Source organism: Cynocephalus volans, chromosome 12 (assembly GCF_027409185.1).
Source record: "Cynocephalus volans isolate mCynVol1 chromosome 12, mCynVol1.pri, whole genome shotgun sequence".
Classification (NCBI taxonomy): Eukaryota; Metazoa; Chordata; class Mammalia; order Dermoptera; family Cynocephalidae; genus Cynocephalus; species Cynocephalus volans.
Window position 1 is genome coordinate 1,128,259 of NC_084471.1, and position 17,452 is coordinate 1,145,710.

Below are 17,452 nucleotides of genomic sequence, written 5' to 3' on the forward strand. Positions count from 1 at the left end.
GATGGGAAGGAAGGCCTAGCCTCTGCAGAGAAGGATGGCCAGCACACCTGCTCCAGGCCCCCCAGGGACCAGTGACGTGGGGACAGAGGCAGTCACCCCCCTGGCTATCAGAGGACCCATGAGTGGTGCAGGGACAGCGGCAGGTCTGTCTGGAGGGCAGATGGGGGCGAGGGGCACCCCTTCCCTGCACCTGGCTCTGGAGGGGGCAGGGGCAGGAACGGGCATGGTGCCCGGGAGCGCGACTCTGAGTGGCCAGTGTGCTGTGGGGGTGACCGCGTGCCCCCAGGCAGGAGGGCCTGCAGGCCCGGGTGAGGGGCTGTCGGCTATTTACAGCGGCTCCTGGAGCAGAGCAGCTATCAGCAGCAGGGTGCAGGGTGAATGGACAATGCCGCCTGCGGCTGCCTCCCGGTGGGTAGGGGCGGGCGCCGTTCTCTGCCAGAGACAGCCGGGGCTGGCACCCCAGCCCCCACCCAGGCAGCCGGACAAGGGCCACTGTTATCCGGTCAGCAGCTGAGCCGGGGTCTGCGGTTCACCTGGGGTAACAGGCTGTGGGGGTGACCCAGGCTCTCCCAGGAGACCATTGTCCACCACACCGCACCCTAAGGAGGGACGTCCTGGTGGCCGGGAGCACGAGCGGCTGCACTAGGAGGGATGTGATCAGGACCCCACACCTGGTTCTCAGACCTCAGCACAGGAGGGGGCGGGGCAGGGGTGAGGAAGGGCTGTGAGGGTCGCAGGGGGACCTCAAGCTCCTGCCACCAACCCTGTGCTCTCTGGGGAGCAGCGGTTCCTGTCCGCAGCCAGAAGCAGATTTGGGAGAGGGTCCAGCTGATCCTGTAGGCCACCAGCCCCGGCCCTGGCAGAACGGCCCGGTGTCCCAGCCGTCAACAAGTGCGGTGCGACCAAGTCACTGCCACGGAGCGGTGGGGGCGGAATGGGCGGGCCACGCGACTGGGTGGACCCTGGGGACCAGCAGGCCCGGGCCTGGCAGCGCCACAGCCCCTGCTCTGAGGCTCATTCCCTTCCACTGTTTCTTGGAACTACGGAAGTGACAAGTGTGCTCATAAAAAGGTCACACCCGACAACGGGCGCACCGTGCAGTGGGGCGCGCCCCTTCCTATCCCGCAGTGTCCCCGGAGGCGGGGTCTCCCGTCCTGTCCCCAGCCCAGTCCGCCCGGCCGCAGAGAACACCGCGTCCGGGGCCCCCGGGGGGCGAGGGTGCGCTCTGCGGCCACCTGTCGCCAAGGGCCTTCCAGGAGGTCGCGGCCGACCGCGCACGGGCCCCCGCCCGAAAGCCGGCTCCCGACGTCCCCGCCAGCCGCGCCGCGTCGCGACCTCCTCCGCACGGGGCGGGGGTCCCAGCGCCGAGAGCCGCGCGCGGGCGGGGCCGCGGACGGGGAGGGGCACGGGCGGGCCACCAGCCGCGGGCGGTGGGCGCAGGAAGTCGCCGGCCCCAGACAGCATGTGGCGGTGACCGGCCCGGGGACGCTCCTCCCGCACCCGGGGGGACGCGCCGGGCAGGAGGCCGGGCAGCCCCTGCTGGCCGCCCTGGCTTAGCCTGGTGATGTCACCTGGAAACTTCTCTCCAGGATTCCACCGGCACTGGGGAGAGGGGACTTTGAATAGGTAGGTGTCCCCTCCAGCCCCCTCAGGCCCGGCCAGGCCCCTTGCCTCTGGCTGGTGCAGAGCCAGCCAGCCTGGCGTCTGGGACGATCCTGGCCACAATGAGGGCTTTGAGAGGCCTGCCGGGCTGAGTGTGGCCTGAATGGCAGCCTGTCCCCACAGAGGCCCCGGCTGGTCCCACCCAACCACACCACAGCGAGCCTTCCTGGCCCCCTGACAGCACCATCCCTGGGTTCTCCCTGCCCCCCGTCTCCAGTGCCCCCTCCCCACAGCCCCTGATGGTCCCCCACTCCCAGGCCCATCGGTGCATGGCCAGTTGCCTGCGTGCTGGCTGTGGGCACAACGGTGAGGAGGGTGGCAGTGCCACCAGGCCCCGACCCCCACCCCCAGTCACCTCACAGGTGACCATCCTGTCCCAGGTGGTGGGCTGGATCCGGCACCCAGGCCTGCCTGCCTCTGCTGCCCTGGCATCCATGGAATCTGAGGATCAAAAAAGTGCAGGCCCACAGAGGGTGACCCTGGCCAACGGAGCTGCGTTCTGCTGGGGCCTCTGGGAGCCAGTGAATTTGGGGGAGGGGTGGGGGCATTTGTCCCCCCACTCTACTGTCTTTGGTCGGGGGCTACAGGGTGGAGGTGCAGTGCAGACCGGGCCACGGTGGGCATGGGCGGGTGGGGGGGTGAGGGCAGGCTCTGGCGGTGGGGAAGGGGCAGCTCTGGGAGGGAGCGGGACCGCGTGTGAGAACAGGAGCAGACCGTCGGCCAGCCCGGGGAGGACAGCACGGAGGACTGTCCCAGCTGCTGGACCTCCCGGGGGCCCCTGCAGGGATGGCCTCAGCTGACAAGGGCCACCTCGCCCAAGGTCATGCCCCTTCCCAGTGAGTAATCCATGCGGAGTCAAAGACCCAGCCTGCTCACCACAGCTCAGGTCACCTTTGAAGGGTCACCTCAGCTTCACTGTGCCCTGGGGTCAGCTGAGGACATGACTGAACCAGCATCGCAGCCGACTGCCCCCTCCCAGAACCATCCTCAGACACGCGGAGCTGGGGTGGTTTGGAGATACGGAGGCAGAGGCAGGAAGGCCGGGGTCGCTCTCTGCCCAGTGGAATCCAGTTGCCATGACTGTCCCTGGTGGTAGACTGGGAGGATTCACAAGGAGGGCGCCACCCGCACTGGACGGGGTAAGACGCATTGCGAGTATGTGGGGCAGAACCTTGAAGATAGCATCACTGGCAGCTGCTGCTGGGGACAGAGAGGTCAGCAGTAGAACAAGGACTCAGTGGCCAGAGGTGCCCGGCTCCCAGACGGGCTCAGCCCCTGCCCTGGCACATCTGCTGTGCCCACCAGCGTGCTGGTCGGGAGGAAACAGGTACGACAGGGGATGGTCTGCACACCTGAGTCCTTGGAGACCACACGAATGCGCCACTCCTCCTCGTGAAGGGCTCGCCCTCTGCCCTTGCTTGGAGGTGACACAGAGGCTCGCTGCTCGGGACCTGCCTCTTGGACACTAGGCCTGTAACCGGGATGAAGCTGCGCCACACCCTGGACGTGCTGGCCCAGTAAGGGTCTACGGGACTGCACCCCCAAAGGAGCCTCAGGAGTCAGCGGCACATGCCAGGCTGGACAAGTTGCAGTGGGTGGATGAGGGGGAGCAGGTTGATTGTGGAGTCCTTTCCTGAGGTGCGAGACAAAGACCCCAGGAGGTGGCATGGGCACACTGCTAGGAGGCTCCTGGGAGCATGGGAGACACACATGAAGAGGGTTAAATGTCAGCACGGCTGTGGCAGACGGGGACTGTCTGTGGAGTGGGCATGAGGCAGACATGCCAAGCCAGAGGCATCACACTTCCCAGGAGGGCCAGAGGACACAGCAGGGACCCAAGCCACCAGGAGCATGCCAGGAGAGGCACCGGCGTCATCAGGAGGTCAGCTGTGGCTCCGGGGCAGGCCAGACTGCAGCGGGAGAAGCTAGCACGGAACTAGACTCCCTGACAGAGACGTGATGCTGGTGCAGGGGGCAGTGCCCAGCTGTCAGTGGCCAGTGGACACAGCACTTCAATGCTGCAGGGCTGGACCAGGGCCGAGGAGCCTGAGCTGCATGGGGTTGTAGAGATGGGTAACGGACACAGTGCTCCTGGGGGACACACAGGCAGCCAGCGAGGGACTCAGCTTGTAGGAGCAGAAGAAATCAAGGGTGTGAGATAGGGAGGCCAGGGGCAGTTGCTCCAGCAAACGGTCGTGGCCTTCTGCCCAGATGCCAGACCTGAGCTGGGTTTGAGACCCAGAACCACTGATCAGAGGGGAGGCTGGGTCCCTAAAAGGAAAAGTCTGCCACACCAAGACAGGTCTGCTCCACAATGATCTGCTGGTCCCTCCCCAAGGTCCTGGGCCACTGACTCAGGTGACCACACAGAGAGAGGGAAATATCCGGGCATTTTGAGGACTGCTGGACACAGGATTCGAGTGGACGCTGGTATGGGGAGGCCAAAGGGGGCATCGTGGCTCTCCTGTTAGAGTGGGAAGGTTATAGGGGCCAGGTGACAAATGGAATTCTGGCCGGGTTCGATCCCCTGGCCTTGAGTCTGCACACCCACCAGTGGTCATTTCCCCTGTCCCAGAACAGACAGTGGAGCGGCAGACATGATGGTGGACACTTTCTGGCTGGGATAGTGGGGAAGTCCAGGGCAGGCCCCTGCAGTGGTCCCCTCCCAAGATAGCAAGTCCAAACAACGGATGTCCTGGGAGCAGGCAGGGACACATTTAAGAACCTGAAGGGTGCAAGGGTGGTGGTCCCAGCACCCCCCCATGTCTTTCACCAGCCCAACCCCTACAAAGGCAGGTGGCGCCCGGGAGGAGGACAGTGGATGGCCACAAGAACTGCCCACGTATTAGCCAGGCGCGGCGTCTCCGCTGGAGCAGGTCGGCAACTCCAGGTGTGTGGCGTGGCTGCGGGGGCTGCGGTCTTCTCTACCCCGTCTGCAGGAGGCCCAGATGCAGCTGACACGCCAGGACGTGCATGCAGTGCGCACAGCCCTTCCCCAGGGCTACGGGAGCTCTCCTGCCCTCTCTCCCAAGTCCAAAGAGACCAGCACCAGCTGGACGTCCCAGAACATCACCTCGGTCCCCTGTATCAATGGCCCCTTGCTAATAAGACCAGATGGCCGAGACGTGGCAAGCACATGGGGCCCTGGTGGGCACCTGTGCTCCAGTCATCAAATCCCCTCCAGTGCGGAGCACGGATGGCTGCTCCCTGCACCCTCCGCTACAAAGAAGGACGTGTAGCACCTGGAAGGCTTCTGGGTGCTGGAGCGGCATGTTCCACACGCGACACAAAGGGACAGATCTGAATGGGGCACAAAACAGAAACAGACTCCACAGTGGGTCCAGGCGGCAGCACAGGTGTTCCCACTGCACGTGCTTTGGCCCCACAGACTGAAGGTGTGGGTGGGAAAAGGGGGGTTTATGGCCACTTGCCTTTGGAAGACCTTCCACACAAACCCAGGGTGCAGAATGAAGCTGTCCTTGGGCTCACACCTGTGGCCTGGGAAGGTGGGAATATCAGGGTCAAGGGGCCTGGGGAGAGGCCTGCAGGTGGGCTAGGAGGTGGACACGGGTGTGAACATTTTAAAACCTCCTTAACACCCACTGGAACACACCCACCATGGAAGAGGCTTTGCACAACCAGGTAGACAGAATGATTTGGCCAGCCTGTCATTGGTCCCTGAGCTGGCACAATGGGCACATACACAGAATGGCCGTGATGGCCTAGACAGGGGCTGTGCACACACTGGACAGTGCTTCTGCCCCTGAATGTCCATGGGGTGAGCCCAGGATGGCCACCTGTGGGAGACCGGCCTGTGGGCCCTGCCGCTGTGGAAGGGGCACGATTCGTTCTCACAGAACAGACCCAAACTCTCAGCATGGCCCGTCTTTCCTGCCCAAAGGCCCTTGGTCCAGGTCGGGGCTGGCTGTCCGAGGGCTTCTCTCAGCATCTCTCCAATGCGGCTGACACTGGGGCTAGTTAATGTCCGTGGTGGGACCATCCTGTGCCCTGGACGGGGTCAGGCAGCATCCCTGGCCTCCACTCGCTCCGTGCCGGTAGTGTCCCTCACCCACCCGCAATAGCCGAGTGTCTCCAGACATTGTCCCACACCCCCTGGGGGACAGAACGGCTGCCTGTTGAGAACTGCTGGTTTACAGAACGCCTTATCCTCCAAGATCCCATGCAATGTCTCATAAGACGAGGGGACACACTTCACAGCAAAGCCAGGACAGGGATGGGCCATGACCAGGCTTGCCCACTAAAGGCCAGGGAGGGCTGTGCCCTGCAGGGAGGGACGCCACATCCAGCACCTGGGCGTATGCTGCATCTCCAAAGGAGGATGCTGCAGTCTGGGAACCAAGGGTGGGGGGCTTCTGACCCTGCAGAGCCCAGCCCCAGTGCCCAGAGGGTGAGGTTCCCCCTGAGGGACATAGCCAAGGGCCCCTGCCTAGACCAGGAGGACAGCAGAGGCCCACAGTTCACCCACCAACCGTCCTCTTCTAAGTCCCCCCGGAAAGAGGGCCGGGACGCTGAGGACATGATAGAGCCAGGGAGCCCATCATGGAAGCCCCCAGGACAGGTGAGGCAGCAGAAGGCAGGCCCTGGCTAGACCGAGGCCAGCTCCGAGGGGTCCTTCGGCTTCGGCCTCTGTGTGACGTCCTCACGGTCTTGCCCCTATCAGGGGGTCAGACGACACCCCAGAAACGCGGGCCAGAGCAGGAAAGGACGGGCGGCCCCGCAGCGCCACCTGCCGGCCGCGCGCGCTCCAGCTCTGCCCAGCGGGCGGCTGCACCGGGGTCGCCGCCGGAGTGGGGTCGGCTGGGTCAGCCGCGAGTGGGGGAGGCCTCTGGAACCCCGCAGGGGAGCCGACATTCAAGCCCCAGGGCTCACCTCCCTGCGCTTTGGCACGTGGACCCCGGCCACTGTGGACCCAGGGACCCTGCGGGTGCCCCTCGCCCCTGGCCCTGCCTGGCCGGGACCTGCTGGGGTCCAGCCTCCTCCCTGCCCAGGCCCGTCCCAACCCGGCTGTGGACCCTCCGCCTTGCCTGGCTCCAGATCCCTGGGCTGGGGACACCCTCGCCTTTGCAGGGGAGAAAACCGAGGCTGGGGTCGCTCAACCACTGAGTGACCTAGGGACTCTCCAGCCTCGGCCTCGGAGTGGAGGGGCCAGGGTCCCCGGGGAAGGGTGGGGCCAGCGTGGGGAGCGGGGAGCGCTGCAGGGCTCAGGCCTGGGTCCTGCTTCTCAGTGTCTAAAACAGCGACACCCCTTCCCAGGTGAGTGCCCGAGCCCCTCAGGACACCTGCCTAGGCCACCTGTGCCCGGGAGGGGGCGGCGGCCGTCCGGGTGCCCCGCAAGGGTGGGCGCCTGTCCCGTCCCCACCACGGCTCTCGGCGCCACCTGGCGGCCGCTCATGGCTGGTGGCGAGAACTTGGGGACCCTCTGGGTTCCCAGAAGAGGGCGGGGTGCGCTTCCGCGGCCGGGCCAGAGCCCAGCCCTCTGGGGGGCCTGGCAGGAGGCGGGGCTCGCCGTCCGTGCGCGCACAGGTGCGTGCGTACAGGTGCGTGCGTGCGTACAGGTGTGCGCACGCGCGGCTCCTGCCCTAGGCGCTGCCGCAGCACCCCGAGCCCTCAACCTGCCCTGGACAGCCCCGTCCCCAGGGCCCACTTCCCGGCCAGGGACCTTCTTTGTGGGCTCTCCTAGTTTCCCGCCCGCCTGACACCCCTCCGGCATCCCCCAGCTCTCAGACTCGCTCCTCCTGTCCTCCACCACCTCCCCCACCCCACACAGCCCTGGCAGGATCCTTGACTCACCCAATTGCAGGCTCCGTCCTCCCACTTGAGGGTCCAGGGACTGACTCACAGCGGCGTCCCCGCCACCTCCTCCTTGCCCCTCACGTCTTTCCTTGGCTATCACTGTGTCTCCACCAGGCTGGGCACCCCACTCTCTAAGCCCCCCAGGGGCCTACCCAGCCACAGCTCTCGGTGGTCTCTAGAACATCCCGTCAGTATATGAAGAGATGGGGTCAGCTTGCTGACAGGGTGTCAACCCCAGCACAGACTTCCAGATAGGTCTGGCCTGGACAAGAGCAGCCCCACCCCACCTGTGCTGAGCCAGCTTGACTCCGTGTTCCCTCTAGGGATTTGGGGAGAACGGGCCTCCACACCCCCTCCACAGAGATGGAACAGGAGCAAGCAAGGCCAGCCAAGAGGACGGGCAGACCTGGGAGGCAGCCGCCTGGGACATGTCAGCCTACCCGGGGGGCTGTGTCCACCCTTGCCCTCCAGGGCCACAAGACAGTCTGGCCTGCAGGCACTTGTTCCAGTGCCCAGGTGTGGACGTGGTGGTCATCAGGGCCAGGACAGTGCAGGGGCCAGCACAGGGCAGTGAGGCACCAGCAGGATGGGTGGTGACATTTGCATGGATGGGGCCGTGTGGATGGAGGGGGCGCCTGGAGGCCAGAGGGGCTGGGACGGCATGATTGAGGGGGATCAGTTGGAAGCGGTGGTGGGGCCAGACCAAGTGGGCCTTGGGTGTCATCAGGAGACCTGGGCTTCATTCCCAGTAGGCAAGAGCCCTGGAGGCGGCAGCGGCTCACACCCACCCTAGTGAGACTCCCACAGAGGCCGCCTCAATCCCACGGCCTGCTTGTTTCTTGGAATCCCTTCATTCCTAGATGAGGAACTGGTCCTGGAGTTTGTGATGTTTTTCTCCAGCTCAACCCCCAAACATAGCTTTTGCCCCACCTGAGGGTCCCCTTCCTCTTTGTATGTCACTCAACTATGCTCACCAAAATGAGGGACCCACAGGTTGGGTCCCTGAAACTCAGTCACACTTTCGACTGTACTTGCCCATGGCAGGGCCACTGCAGGGAGGGCCTGAACCCCTGCCCCCCATGCACATCGCCCCTGCTCCGGGACAGCAGAGCCACTTCCTGTCTGTGTTCTCGGCACACCTCGGCGGTCCTGTCCGTCTCCCGGCTCTGGCAGGAGAGGTGTAGCTGGAAGCAGCAGACTCGGTTGGAAAGGTCCAGACTTGCACAGTGAGACACACCCACACACTGTTCCTGACTATCTTTAATGGCCAATTTTATTATAAAGAACAGTATCAAAATATACAAGTCTGTTTAAGAACAACTGAGAAATGAAGCTTTTTAAAGGGCCAAATGAGTATCAATCGTTTCAAGGAAGGCAGCTCCTCTAACCGTCTACCTGGAGAAATGGGGCGATGTGCACGGGCCCCGTTCTGCGCAGGACGTCGTTCTGAATAATTTAAAGGGCAGGTCTGATGTGGCTCTGGATTCACGTTACAAATCCTCACGGGAGGGCGGCTGTGTTGGGTCTCCTTCTGCGACTTCTGTCAGAAAACAAACACAGATCGTTGCTGAAGGCCAGCACTGAAGGCCTGAGGACCAGGCGTCTGCTGGGATGAGGGTGGTAGGTGCAGGTGCTTGCATCCCGACGCCCAGCACCTGGCGTGTGGCCTGGATGGTGCCCAGGCTCCCTCTGGACACAGCAGCCATTCCAAGGGCAGCTCAGGTCAAGAACCCCGGTGCCCTGAAGCCCCCCACAGCTGGGGGGGGGGACTCAAGCAGGTGAGACACATGGCCAAATGGCATCCCAGAGCCACCACACTGCTGTGGGCACACAGGACATGAGGCCGGGAGCTGGAGTGGCCTCCCATGGTCAGCTGGAATGGGAGTAGAGTCTAAGCAATTGTGGGGGGTAGGGGCACGTTGGGAAACGCTGGAGGGATAGGGCATGGTGGGCTGCAGCCTCGGGGCAGAAAGGAGACAGGGCTGAGCCATGTAGCGGCCCAGGAGGCAGCCCAGCGCCGTGTGACCATGGCTTTGTCCTCTGGCCTGGCCTCACTGTGCTGTCCGCCAAGTTCTTCTCTTGTCTCTGGTGTTTCACAGTTTGTTACATTGCTTCTAGATGTGGAATCACTTTTATTTATCCTGCTCAGGATTCAGGCAGTTTCTAGAATCTGAACCACATCTCACTCATTCTGGAAAACTCTTAGCCATTGTCTCTGAACACTGCCTCTTAACCCACTCTCCATTCTTCTAGAACTTCTATGAGACTGTCATGGATAGAACCGTGTCCCCAGTACCTGTGGAGTGACCTGTTTGAAAGTAGGGTCTCTGCAGATGATCAAGGTAAGGTGAGGCCGTTAGGTGGGTCTCATCCAATACGGCTGGTGTCCTTGTGACAAGGGGACATTTGGACACAGACACAGATGTGCACATGGAGGACCATGTGGGGACAGGGGAAGATGGCCATCTACAGCTGAGGACAGAGGCTGGGGCAGGTTCTCCCTCACAGCCTCAGAAAGAACCAGCCCTGTAGACACCTCTGCCTCAGACTTCTGGCCTCCAGAACTGAGAGTACATTTCTGCACTGAGGCCCAGGCTCTGGCAGCCCCAGGAAACCGATTCAATCAGCGGGACTGCCTCCCTATCCTCCACCTCCCTACACGCTGCCGTCTGTCTCTGCAGCTGTCGGGCACTCTCCCCACACTTGTTTTCCAGTTCACTAATTCCTTCTCCGCCTCCGTCCACTCCTCTGAGTTTTAAGTTTCAACAACATTCCCTTTCATTTCTGTAATGCCTCTGGGCAGAGCTTTCACCCACAGTCTTCCAGGAAGCTCGGCTATCACTGTCCCAAGGCTGCTCTCTGTAATAATTTCTGTACCTGGGAGTTCCCAGACCAAGCAGCCAGTGTGTCAGAGACCTCAAACCCCAGAGGAAGGCAGGTGCGCCATGTGAGCGCCTGCCACTCACCGCCTGCTGCCATCGGCACACACGCATCTTCTGTCTCTTCGAAGCCTTCGGGACACACGCAGACGTAACTCCCTGGAGTATTGTAGCAGTTTTCGTTTTTCCTTGCACATGCTTTTTCCGCTAGTGAGCATTCATCCATATCTAAAATACAGCCCGTTTTCATGAATCACTTCATTTAGCAAATACACACAAACGGCAGATTATGAAATTCATTCATTCATGATGCATTCACATAAGGAAAGCACAGAGATTATAAACGTCACATCAGAGAAAGAGACAAGGGTCAGGAAAGTCTCCACGAGGTAGATCTTCACGTCTCAGAGCTCAGGCCCTCAACTGCTAAGAGTAGAGACGAGACGCTGGTGACCGTGAGTTCGGGACGCCCAGCGTGTGCTCATGTGGCAACCAGGACCTGCGGGCAGCCACGACCATGGGGCCTGGATCTTGGCCACAGGGCTGAATGTCTCCTGGGAGCTGGGGGAGAAAGGGGCTGGGCACACCAGGCTGGACTGGAGACCGAGGGTAGCAGGTAGCAGCTGTCACGACAGCACCGTCCACACCTGGGGCCTGGCGAAGGGCGGACCTGGTCCCCCCTCCACTGCCCTGTGTCTCATGAGCTCAGGAAGCGACACCCGCAGGAAGAGTGTGAGCTGTTTCCATCCCCCAGTGGCTCCTCCTGGGGCTGTGCAGGCTGTGATCCCTCCAGAAGGTTTCAGCTCAGTCCAGCACAGACCCGACTCCACTAACCTGTGCACTGCCCACTCTCCTTTGTGTAGCCGGGGACACACTCTTTACACCTCCCTGGACCTTTTCCTGTGCAGCCCACACAGGTAGCATCGCATTCTAGAAACGAGAAGGGAGAAGACGTCAGACCACTGTCCACGTTAGCAAGACGGGCCTGAAACCACGCTACAGAGATGCTCCGCATTCATCACTGCAGTGGCTTCGTGACAGCCCACCTTTGTCTCCCTCACTTTACACAACAGACCAAGCAGACAGCAGGGGGAGCGGGCTGAAGGAGCCCTCCTGTACGTCCTTCTGCCGAAGGAGAAATCGGCGACGGCAGATTTTCTAGAAACAGAATCCCCCTCAAGCCTGGTGACGCTGGTCTGCTCGTTGCTAGGAGCCCAATAGCAACCGCACAGAGACTCCTGCGGGGCTGCTGGGGGGACACCTCATCGCCAACGTCAAGGAGGGTCAGACCCACCCAGGGCTGTCACAGACAGAGGGGAGGACAGCCTCGTCCCCGCTGCTGGAAATGGGAACTGGCACAGCCTTTCTGGGGACATCATGGCCCTAAAATACACATTCCCTAGACGGAGCAATTTGGAAGTTAATCCAAAGAAAATAATACAGAATGTGAAAAGTTGTGCCTAAAAGAGTAGCCAAAATTTATAACTGTGGAAAAATTGGTGTAATTTAGACATCCAACAACAGAGATTAGTTTTAAAAAGTATGAAATAATGGCATGCTCCAAAACCATTAATACGATGATGTAGGAAAAATGTGATGTACAAAGATGCTTACAACGTGTTGAACTAAAAAAAACCCGGGAAGAAGGAACCACGTAAAATAAGTGTGAGCAGCGCCGCTGTGAGGAGCACGTTAGATGAACAGGTTCACTCTCGGTGGAATGGATGTTTTTTTAAAATGTCTTCAAGTTATTTGAATTTTCTAGTTTTTCTGCAGAAAATATCTGTGACTTGTATAGCCACATTAAGTGTTTTTAAAGCAGTTAGAATATACAGAAGTCATGCTAGTAAGTGGCAGGTTAGTGTTTGAAAAGGAAGAACTGGAACCCCAGCAGGACTCCCGGGAGTGTGAGCCCACCCGGCCCCCCGGCCCGGGCACGCGCACCTTCACACAAGTAGGAGCCCCTGACGTTCTCACAGTACTGCGTGTCACTGCAGGGCGGGGTCTCTGCCGCACACTCGTCCACGTCTGGAACAGAACAGCACAGCGGTGAGCACTTTTGAAAGGACACGGCCCACAGCCGGGCTGGCAGGGAAGAGTGGGACGGGCTGGGGACGAGGCACAGCCCCACACCCTGTCCTGTGGACACTCAGTGCCACTGGTGGAGGGGCTGCCACAAGAACGGCGATGACAGGCAGCTGGCGTGCGAGCCACATTGCCTCCTGTGACCCCAGGTCCCTTACCCCTGCTCAAGCGTGAAGCCCGGCTGATTTGCCTGTGGCTGAGCAGCTGCTGGGGTGAAACCAAAACCCACGCCAGCCATGGGGGGAGGGCAGCAGAAAAGCCACACAGCTATAGCATGGATGCTCCCCTGCCCCGGTGGCCGGTTTCTCTAGAGCTCGGAGGTGCTGCAGGCCCCGCGCTCAGGGCAGCGCCCCTCACCCAGGCAGGCGTCCTCCTGGCGCACCCAGCCCACTTCGCACTCGCCGCAGTCTCTGTTGGTTGGGCCCGAGCAGGTCCTGCAGGATTCGTCACAGGCTGCAAGGCAAAGGCAGGCCGGGTCAGGCTGGTCCTTCACCGGGGTGGGCCCCAGCTCAGCGACCAATGCACACGCACGGCTCACGTCAGACACGAGAAATTTAAGTTCATCTGGAGAACGACGGAAAGAGAAAGCAGAGAGAACAACCCCACGAAAGTACGATCAGTTCTGCAAGTAAATCTGCACACGTGATCCATGATATTCACAGACTTAAGGAGGAAAAACACGTGTGGAGTTTTCAGTGCTCACTAGTGATAAAATCCTCAGCAAACCAGGACTCCAAGGGAGCCTTTTATAACTCAAAAAAGACAGCTACCCACATGCCGGGGCTGACAGCCGGCTGGGAGCGTGGGCTCCAGCCACTGTCCCTCCACAGGCCCCGCATGCACCGACGTGCAGGGAGAGCCAGGGAGAGCCCGGGCGCAGGAGTCAGAGAGAGGCTGTGTCCTGACTGGCATCCTACACGACGACCTGCACGGCACGTGCACAAGAGCCACAGACCGACCACACGCTCCCACGTGGGAAGTGCACACGCACACACAGTTCTCCCACACGTCAGAGACAACCAAGGAGAAAACGCATTTCAGAAAGACGCCGCTCGCAACTTCCTGCCTGGATTTATAATGCATGAGTGTGCGAGCTCTTCACAGAGGACGCTGCCCTACACACCTGCGCTGGGCGTTTGTTGTGGCTGGTCACCACCCAAAAGCTCTACCTCTGCACAGCCTGACAGGCCAATCTGAAAACCCACAGGGAGGGAAGGGTCTAGAACAAAAGCTGGGACAATTCTGAAGACCCTGATGGGCAGACCCCCTTGTCCAATGCCAGGCCCTATGATAGTGCCAGGGCAAGCAAGATGGCACATCCTTTAGCCAGGGGACTGCTTGGGGGGACCCGGGGCCACTCATGTGACCTCCAAGGGTCCTGCCAGTTCTCATGTGTGGCCACCTCTCCGTCCCTCTTCTCCGTGGTACGGGTGGGCTCAGCACTGTTCTCTGCCCACTCAAGTCACCGAGTGAAGCAAGTGCATCTGGCCTCCGCACCATGCACCGTGTGGTGAGGTCCTGCAACCAGCCCCAGGACACCGGACAGGTGTGCAAAGGGCTGTCATCCTGCAGGGAGAGCCTCAGGGGGAGAGCAAGCCTTTTGCCAGAATGTTCCAGGTCATCGAAGGAAGAGGGTGTGGTCCACCGTGAGGCACCTAGAGAACCTAGCACAGAGATGACAGAGCCTGCCAATGCAACACCGCTGGACCCTCCGTCCTTTCTAGAAGGACTTAGAAGAAAAGTGAGCGGCTTTTCCCGTCGACGGTTGTTTAGGGACAGGTCCTCACCCCCACCTCTGCAGCATCACCGTCAGCACCACCGTCGGGCGGTCTGGACCTGCATGCTGGGCGCCGCTGCCGCCTACCTGTGCAGATGCTGTGGGTCTCGTTCCTCAGCGAGCTGAAGTAGCCGTCCACGCAGTCGGCACACAGTGCCCCCTGGTACCCCATGTGGCACTGGCAGGACCCGTCCCCCTCTCTGCTGCCGTCTCCACTGCAATGGCCGTTCCCGCTGCAGGGCCGCTGGGACCCGCCCTGGCACGCTTCAGGGGACACAAAGCCATGCTCAGAGCACGCCTAGGAGGCGGCGAGCATGGCGTTCTCACACGGAGATAACGCCACCGCACTGCCTCACCGTGCTCACAATCAAATCTCACTAAAATCCAAACCCTGCACAACCCTCACTGAGGAGACACAGGAGCCTGTGAGCTTGGCAAGGGTGTCTGCGAGGCCCATGGTGGGCCGCCTGCGTGGGAGCAGCCTGTGGGCTCCCGGATGTCACTACCTCGTGTGGCTTTGGGCAGCCTCACCTGAAACACGGGACAACAAGGACACTGACGCATCGGGCGTGTGGGACCACAGGGAGGGTGAGAACGTCGGCCACCTCATCTAGCACAGTGCCAGGGAAAGCAGGAGAGATGGGCAGGAGGGGCTGCGGTCCGAACTTGAAACTTGTGCCACCTGACCCAGCTTGGCCAGCGTGGCTGACTTTTGTAACAGCCAAACAGTGACCTGTGGCTTGTTTCAATGCACACGCCTTCATAACAGAGCTGGCTTCCCCTAGGCTGAGGGGCACATGCCCAGCCCGGTGGACGCCCACTGCCCTTGGCCCGCTACAGACGGGTCTTGGCCACTCTGTGGGCAGCGTCCAGGTAGGGCAATTAGGAAGAACCCACAGCTTGAGTCTTCTCACCGTGAGCTACTGTGAGTCTGGGAACCCCGAAGTAAAAGCCCAGTTGGGATAAGATACTCAGGCTTCTACGGCCCAAAGGAGAACGTCCCTAAAGCGCGAGGTTGGTGGTGATGCCGCAGTTCCGGGGTACGGGGGTGCACGCGTCTGTCTTATGGAAGAGGGAGGGTCCCAGCCTCCTCTGTGGTTCTGTCCACCCGAGAGTCACGGGAAGAGTACAGGAATGACGTGGGAGGCTTGGGAAGCCCCCGAGAGAAAACATACCGAGGCAGTCCGGCCCGTAGGTGCCTGGGGAACAGCACACTTTCAGCGTTTCCACACAGAACCACTCAAACAGGTCAGGGTACTCCATCTTCCTAGAGGTTTGAAAAAGCATTCATTAAATCTCACATGACAGATTTCTTTAAAACAAAGATGCGGCATAAGATAACACATGCTCTGGACTGCCACAGGGTCTGGGAACCAGAGTCCGGGTGTGTGCAGAGCCTCTGGGTTGGCCTCCCGGTTTGGTCACTGCACTCTGTGATGCCCAGTGAGGGGTGGGGACGTGGCAGCGCAGCACTGTTCCTGTGCTGTGCCTGGGTGACCGGCCTCGGCACTCACAGCTGCAGCCACCAGGCCTCCAAGTGTTCCTCCTGCTCCTCCACCATCTGGTTGCACCCAAAGTCGCTGCTGTCGCACAGACCCTCCACGATCTCCATGAAGCGGATCTCGCTGGAATACAACCCACCAGTCAGCACCGCAAGGGCAGGAGGATTCCAATAGCTATGTCCTGGGGCCCCATCTGGTGGCAAGCTGGGAACATGGTGGCCTCTTAGCCCAGACACATCCTGAACCAACACATCAGCTAGGGAATCAGGGCAGAGAATGGACCTTGGAGAGGGTCCAGCAGGGGGCCAGAACTCTGAGCAGGGAAGGAAAGGACTATCCACCTGTCAGGGGAAGCCAGGAGGGTCCACACATGTGGGACTGCTGTCCCAGTTTATGTTTTCAAAAGACCACCCTGTCTGTTGAGTGAGAATGGGTTTCAGGGACCAGTGTGGAGGCTGGAAGTCCAGTTAGAGGCCAGCGCATTAGTGTTGGCAGAGGCGACAGGTGGCTGGCATCTAAGGGATTCTTTTGTGTATCTGTCACCAATGCAGATGCCAAAGGCAGGACACTGGGCTTCTTGGGACAGGGCCCACTGCATCCCATAGTGGTGCTCGGACACCCACCTGAACTCATACTTGGACAGCGTCTTCTCCTCCCAAGCTGTGTTCCCACCGCCGAAGTTTTTCTTCGCTGTGTCCACCATCCCCTGCAAGGATAAGGTGTGCACGGGGATCAGTGCCGCCTGCCCCCAGCCTGCACTGCCCCACCCCACCAACCCCGTGCCCCTGGCCAGGTGTCTGGCCCACCTGGCTGAACTGTCCACCAGCCCCTGACCCCCTATTCCCTGGCCCACTTGGCTGAACTGTCCACCAGCCCCAACCTCGGGCACCGGCCCACCTGGCTGAACTGTCCACCAGCCCCAACCTCGGGCCCCGGCCCACCTAGCTGAACTGTCCACCAGCCCCTGACCCCCTATTCCCCAGCCCACTGGGCTGAACTGTCCACCAGCCCCAACCTCGGGCCCTGGCCCATCTGGCTGACGTGCCCACCAGCCCCTGACTCCCATTCCCTGGCCCACCTGGATGAACTGTCCACCAGCCCCAACCTCAGGCCCTGGCCCACCTGGTTGAACTGTCCACCAGCCCCTGACTCCCTGTTCCCTGGCCCACCTGGCTGAACTGTCCACCAGCCCCTGACCCCCTATTCCCTGGCCCACTTGGCTGAACTGTCCATCAGTCCCTGACGCCCTGTCCCCTGGCCCACCTGGATGAACTGTCCACTAGCCCCTGACCCCTTATTCCTCCGCCCACCTGGTTGAACTGTCCCTCAGCCCCTGACCCCCTGGTTCCCTGGCCCACCGGGATAAACTGTCCAGCAGCCCCAACCTCAGGCCCTGGCCCACCTGGATGAGCTGTCCACCAGCCCCTGACCCCGGGCCCCACGCCCTCACCCGGCGCCCGGCCCACCTGGTTGAACTTGTCCACCAGCCCCCGGCACCGCTTGCAGGGCGTCGGCTTCCGGGCGGCCTCAGGCGCGGGCGGCAGCAGCAGCAGCAGCAGCAGGAGCCCCAGCGCGGCCCGGGGCGGCGGGTGCATGGCGGGCGCTCGAGACCCCGCTCCCGGCCGCCCGGCCGTTCCCGGGGCTACTGGACAGCGCCGGCAAGGCCGCGCCCAGCCGGCCGGTTCCCGCGCCGCTATTGGTCGGCAGGGTCCGCCCCGTCCTTACGTAGCCCA

At 61.4% G+C, this 17,452-nt stretch overlaps 1 protein-coding gene across 1 annotated transcript; it reads right to left on the bottom strand.

The window, feature by feature from the left end:
- Nucleotides 1-8,731: 8,731 nt before the first annotated feature.
- On the bottom strand, nucleotides 8,732-17,353 carry CRELD2 (cysteine rich with EGF like domains 2). The gene is made up of 10 exons (XM_063075795.1): nucleotides 17,186-17,353; nucleotides 16,343-16,425; nucleotides 15,732-15,842; nucleotides 15,393-15,484; nucleotides 14,305-14,481; nucleotides 12,798-12,893; nucleotides 12,300-12,383; nucleotides 11,190-11,285; nucleotides 10,443-10,583; nucleotides 8,732-9,016 (listed from the first exon to the last, which is right to left on the bottom strand). The coding sequence occupies exons 1-10, from the start codon at nucleotides 17,312-17,314 to the stop codon at nucleotides 8,967-8,969; spliced, it is 1,059 nt and encodes a 352-aa protein (XP_062931865.1). The 5' UTR covers nucleotides 17,315-17,353; the 3' UTR covers nucleotides 8,732-8,966.
- Nucleotides 17,354-17,452: the final 99 nt, after the last annotated feature.